Here is a 6282-nt window from a genome sequence, read left to right as displayed (position 1 = left end):
CTACCATCAAAGGGGAAAGCAATATTATGTAAGATAAATATAGATAATACGGTAATATGTATAATATTATATTACATATAATATATTATAATATATAATAAATATAGATAAATAGGTACTATGCAAAGCAATATGTAAGATAATATAGAAAACTAAAGATAAATAAATATTTAAAATATATAAAATAAATATAATTTTAAAAACTGAGAGAATTGGAAGTGGTCTTTTCTGGGACATTAGAATGGGAGCTGAAGCTTGATGTGATACAGGTATTCCAAGAAGCAGCGCTACAGGATTACATGCAGGAATAAGAGGCCAGTCCATTTAAGGGCACAGAGTGAGGAAATGGTATGTATTATACAGCAGTCATTAAGTAGGCGAGCTTGGCTAGAATGTAGGTTGCTCAAGGGAAAGTAAAGGGTAATCAGCCTGAAAATGTGATTTGGAATAAGATCATGAAGGGTTTTAAATGTCAAACAGAAAATTTGTATTTCATACTAGAGACAAGAAGAGATTCACTCCAGTTTCTTGAGAATGGAAGTAACATGGTCAAATCTTTGCTTTAAGAATAATAATTTTGCAGTTGTGTTGAGTTTGAATTGGACAAAACAGAGGCTAGATGAAGTTAGGAAGCTATTGAACTAGATCTAGAAAGAGGTAACTAATGGCTAAATTAGAGAAGTTGTACGAATGGAAAGGAGAAGAATGGATGAGATGTTATAGTTAGAATTGATAAGGCTTTGGGGACTGATTGGATATGAAGAGAACATAAATAAAAGTGAAAAAGTCAAGGATGACCCTTATGTGGTAAACTTAGGTGACTGGAAAGATCGTGATGTCCTTGATAGAAATTGGGAAGTTAGGAGGAGTGAGTCAGTCAGTCACATGGAGAGAGGAAGGGACAACCAGGGCTTCACTGACACCTTTATAATGTCATCTTTAAGAAAAATGCAAGGAAGATCCCCAGAGTTTTAGAAAGTTATCCCATGGTGAAGCCAAAGTATAGAGTAGAGTCACCCAGAATGGGCAAACACTGATTGCAATCTATATCATTAGAAGGAATCTCCACATTGATGAAAAGAGATTCACTGGAGTATGGAGAGAAGAAAACCACATTCCTTTACATGTATCCTTTATTCCTTTTTAATCATTCGACATCAACTCTCCTAAATACTGTTTTTCCTATTTCCTCTTAGTTTGCTCAGTTTATAGCTTTGCCTTTATAAAGCTGTACTAAAATCTCAATAGCTACTCTCCTCTAGTGATCAGCTTCTTTTCTCAAGTTATGAGCAGAAAATACAGTTATGATCTGCAAGTTAAAGAAGGAACTGAAATATTGACACAAAAGGTTTATAAGGCAGACTACCACAAGCAAGGAATTTCCTCCCAGAAATCAGATAGTAAATTAAGTTAGTAAAGTGGCCATCTCAGTTTGGTAATATTGAATAAGTGACCTAATACGATCGTAAGATATCTCCAAATTGTCTTTGTCTTGACAGTAGGAATGGGCAAAATTAAAAATTAATCAATGATGTTATTATTTAGTATCTATAGCAAAAAATACATTTATTATAATCCAAGATTATTATGTAGCATTTCCTTTTTAAGTGACATATTTTTATAAAATGAATATCAACTACTGCCAAAAAAAAGTATAAATATACCACTTATCTTTCTCTTCAACTATGTCAATATGACAACCATTATGTTGTCATATTATAGGAGGAAGAATATGAAATTCTTCAATTTAAATGAATCAATTTCCCATGATATAAATGCTCTTCCCTCACATTCTACACACACACACACACACACACACACACACACACACACACACACACACACACAAACTCTATTCTAGTTGGTCTGTCTTCCATTTAGGAAATAAAATCTGCTCAAACTTTATAATATTCAATTCTAATATTAAAAGAGTAAGTTAAATTAATAAAAAAAAATTTTGTTAGAGAACTTTTTAAAAGTTCCATTAATTGAATAAGTATGTTTTTTAGAGAAAATAATGTTACTCCTTTTAGATCTCATTTCCAAACTTCTCCAGACTTGATTAGTGTGTGGTTTCCAAATTATATACTAGCTAGCCAAGTCATAGTTAGGCAAGTATTTTCACTTCAACAGTTACATATATATGGAGTTAAACACTATATTTTTATAGACACGAACTCTCTGAGATGAGTGTTTTTCTTCAAGTAGTTATTACAATATGAATTTTAATAAGTAACTTTGCCATAGACAAACCTAATCAAAGATAGTCTAGGGTCACCAAAGAATAACTCTTCCCCTGAAAAGACCAGAATATGTTTTCCAAAACTACTCCATTATTTCTGAAAACTTAACTGGTTTCTATTTACCTCCTTGATCAAATATAAAGTTGCCTGTGGAACATTTAAAGCTTTTAATGTCCTGGTCCCTTATCACCTTTTCAGTCTTTATTATTTACACCCATCCAGGTATGTATTCTATGAGCCAAACACACTGCCCTACCTGCTGTTCCTCCAACTCTCTCATCTCCATGCCTTTGCCCTTGCTATCTCCTATGCCTGGAATGCTCTCCCTCCTTATTTCCACTTCTGAGTTTAGCAGACTACCTTCAAGATGCAGCTCAAATCTCAGTTTCTGTAGGAGGCTCCAGAAACTAGTGGTTTTCCTCTGCTATTACCTTTCTTGCCTAATGTGTAGATCTTGTACATACATAAATATATCTATATACCTAGATATTTTCATATTTGTCTTCCACAGGAGCCTGAGATCTCCTTGAGGACAGAATCAGTTTTTGCTTTTGGGTACATCAGTGCTTACCACAGTGCCTGCCACATAGTAAGTCCTTAATAATGCTTGTTGACTGACTGTTGACAGTTTATAACAGATATTTTGTTTCTCCTTCTGAACTAAATACGGGTTTTTTCTTTCCAAAACAATAGAAAATTATTAATCAACTCTACATCACTTGAAGAATCTGTCATTGAGGAAATGGAATTTATGAATTTGCAGGGTTTTTTATTGTATCTATGAAAACTGAAGATCCTAGACATTCTTAAATGGGTTTGGGGAGGAATAATAATCCTTTTAAACATGATTTCAAGACATCCCCTCCTTCCCAATGTCCCTATATAAGTTTTATGCTGCTTTGCCCTGACATAAATGGTCTGCTTTGTTTCTGACCTTCATTTTTAAAGTCTGAACCAGCAAGAGAGGGATGTACACCAGAGTAAGGCTGGAAACAAAAATGTAAATGTTCCTAAATGCATAATATGAAAGATTTTTAAACTGCAAAGAGGAACATGCTATCCAGGTTCATTTGCAATATATGCCTTCTCCCACCCCACCAACGCTACTACAATAGGAGTAAAGTACTGACTATAGCCTTAATCTCTTCCTGAGCCCTTGAAGAAGGTGAAATAGTCACACTTAATGTTTCTTACTTCAGCTGTCTGGCCTACACCAGCCCTACCTCCACACATGCACAAGATTGCACAAGTTCTCACTAATCAGACTCTGTCCTAATCAATTTAAAGTGAATATATTACTGACGTGGTGAGTAAACTGCAACTTGCTGCTTCTCACTCTTGTGTTGCCTCTCTACCTTTCTGAAGAGTGAGATTCTTACCAAAATGAAGTATATTCTTTTTTCTTTAAGGAAAGTTCCAGTTTGTGGGACTAGTTAAATGCTTGAGGGATGAAGGGGGAGGGCAAGAAATCTTACATCTGGAGGGTCTGGCTTTCAGGCTGCTTAGAGGAAGGTTTCAATTGCCCAAGCCTCTCAATGCCCATTTCCATCATCATTTTCATCAGTCTCTCTTTCTGCCAAAAGGTTTGCCTGATGGCTGACCTCTGAAGAAACATTCCATCCTTCTGATCCTCAAGGGGTACAAATGATACAGCATCCAAGAGTCAAGAACTCCTTTCATAATAAGTTTACAGAGCAAGTTATCCAGGCCTCCCCACTCTACCAGGAATGAAGCAGCAATGAAAATCTCTTTAAGCTTGAGTTTGTGAAGAAATGAGGAAGAAATAGTTTAAAAGAATAATCAATAAATATCTTACAACAAATATCGAGGGACTCTCTACATACAAGAAGTGTCCTTGAAGATCTCTACCAGTGAGGGATGGGGAGTAGATAGAGGCCAAGGTCACAAAGTCTTACGGAAAGGATTATGGTTGTATATTTTACAAGGGGAAGGGGGAACCGAAGAATAAGGAAAACTGTAGAGGAGAGCGATTTCCCAAGAAGGGATGTACAGTGTAGGCAGAGCCTCCTTTGAAAGGGAGTAGTAGGCGCCTGCCGTCCTCTGTGTGCCAGAGAGGAAAAAGAAGAGAAAGGAACCTGGGTACCTGAAGTCTCTGGCTGCAGTCTGGTTTCTCCTCCATGCCTTGCCCTGCTGCAGAACTCCGTTCACAATCTCCTTCTCGTTGGGCAGCCGGTACACTGGGAAGACGTAAAGCCAGCAGAGAACAAAGACGCCCAAGGCACTAGCTCCCATTGGCAGCCGGGTCCGGGGACACTTACACGCCAATATTGCCATCGTCCCTCTCCAAGTCTGTCTCCGGGCCCGGCTACTGTCGCTTATGCTTAGCGCAATCATGGGGTTGCAGTGGTCTGAGCTGCAGCGTAGATGGAACTGAAATCCGAAATTCAAAGCGTTCCCATGCAATGCAACTCTCTCTCTCTCTCTCTCTCTCTCTCTCTCTCTCTCTCTCTCTCTCCCTCCCTCCTCCTTATTTCACTGACATACACCACAAAACCGCATCTTCTGCCGCTGCTGTCCAATGGTGGTGCAAAAGGCTTTTAATTTGTAACTTTTAAAAAAATTGTTTCCCTCCTTTTAGCAAAAGCGGCAGAAGAGCAAGCCATCAGCTATGGCCATTGTAGCTTCCCTTGGAGAAAAAAGGGGCTCCCGTTTCCCTCCAGAAGTCAGGAGATCCAGGGACAGCGGGTCTTCCCAGTTGACTGTGCTGCATCACGATCGTTCTCGATTTTGATACAGGCAAAAGGTTCCGTTTCTTTGCTTCCTCGGCTTCTCCCCCGCCCCTTTCCCTCTGCCAAATGAAAAAAAACAAGCTCCTTTGCCTTTCGTCGCCTCTCAGCTCTTCCTATGGCTGTTCCCGCTACTGCTGCTGTGGTTTCAAAGCATAGAAAGGGAAAAGAGAACTTAACGCTGCAGCCAGTCCTTATAAATTTCCAGGTTGACCCGGGACCGCTAGCTATCCCATCAATGGTTTCTCCACCTCTCCAAGAAAATAAAAGAAGTCTCTTCAATTAATTCGGCAGAGAACCACTGGCACCCCGTGCACCCAGGACATCGCAGACAAACGCACCGTGATTGGTGGAAATCAAGGTCGTCTTCCCCACCCCCTCAACCCCCCCAACCCACACATTTGCAAAATTTCCTCTAAACCTTTTGATGAGCGTATCAGATGAGCTAGACTGAAACTAGAACGGCTATCTCCTGTTCATGCTCTCCCAGGATAGGTACAAATAATAAGAATAAACACCAAAATGCTGCGTACGTCAAAGGACAAGACAGATTCGGTACCTCTTCCCGCCCCCCACGCACCCTTTCCCGACCCTTAGCCTCGCAGCTGGAGTCTCTGGCCTCTGGCACCCTCCCTCGGAACCTCTCTTCTTTCTCTAACGGACTGGTCCTCAGCAAAAGGGGACCGGAAGAGTAACAGAGATTTATACCCCAACCTTCCCCATCTCCTAACCAGTCATTTACTGAAGGCTGCCTCAGACAAGCTAGTGCTCGCGCGCACACGCGCGCCCGCGCGCGTACACACACGCACAGATGATTCATGTATACAGGTTCTTTTCCTCCTCTCAGCACTGCAGCGGAAGACACCATGGGCATCCAAAAGTGAAGATAGCATTATGCAGGAAGGACCTGGGATATTACAGTCTCAGTTGCCTGTGTGACTTTTTAAAATTACTCTTTTGTTTGTTGTGAGTGTCCCTTGCTAAGAGTAACCTCAAAATCATTATTAAAGATTTTGACCCTATCACAGCCAATGACCCTAAAACATGATGCTATTTTTCTTTTAAGGGAGACTCTTTTGGGATCTCCTTGTGGTGATCTTTTTGTTGTTGTTGTTGTTTTATTTTCATAAGCTATTGTATAGAAATTAAGTCAAAGAGGTGTAATAGGGAACCTCTTCTGAAATTTTTTTTAATGCCACCTGCATGGCTTTCTTAGTGTCTGTCTCTAGATAAAGAGATTATCTTAAGTAGAATGCAATTTAATATTTAAAGTGATGTTCAAGGCATTCATA

The 6282-nt window shown here is 39.5% G+C and overlaps 1 protein-coding gene across 1 annotated transcript in view; it reads right to left on the bottom strand.

The window, feature by feature from the left end:
- The window catches only part of ST8SIA1 (ST8 alpha-N-acetyl-neuraminide alpha-2,8-sialyltransferase 1), a 121406-nt gene extending 115548 nt beyond the window's left edge, over nucleotides 1–5858 (bottom strand). Inside the window, exons 1-2 of the mRNA XM_044679068.1 lie at nucleotides 5550–5858; nucleotides 4348–4730 (exon numbers count right to left, since the gene is read on the bottom strand). Coding sequence (XP_044535003.1) covers nucleotides 4348–4730; nucleotides 5550–5858 — 692 coding nt within the window. The remainder of the gene's footprint in view (nucleotides 1–4347; nucleotides 4731–5549) is intronic.
- Between the last annotated feature and the right edge of the window lie 424 nt (nucleotides 5859–6282).

Source organism: Gracilinanus agilis, chromosome 5 (assembly GCF_016433145.1).
Source record: "Gracilinanus agilis isolate LMUSP501 chromosome 5, AgileGrace, whole genome shotgun sequence".
Taxonomy (NCBI): domain Eukaryota; kingdom Metazoa; phylum Chordata; class Mammalia; order Didelphimorphia; family Didelphidae; genus Gracilinanus; species Gracilinanus agilis.
This window is presented reverse-complemented; position numbering and strand designations above follow the sequence as displayed.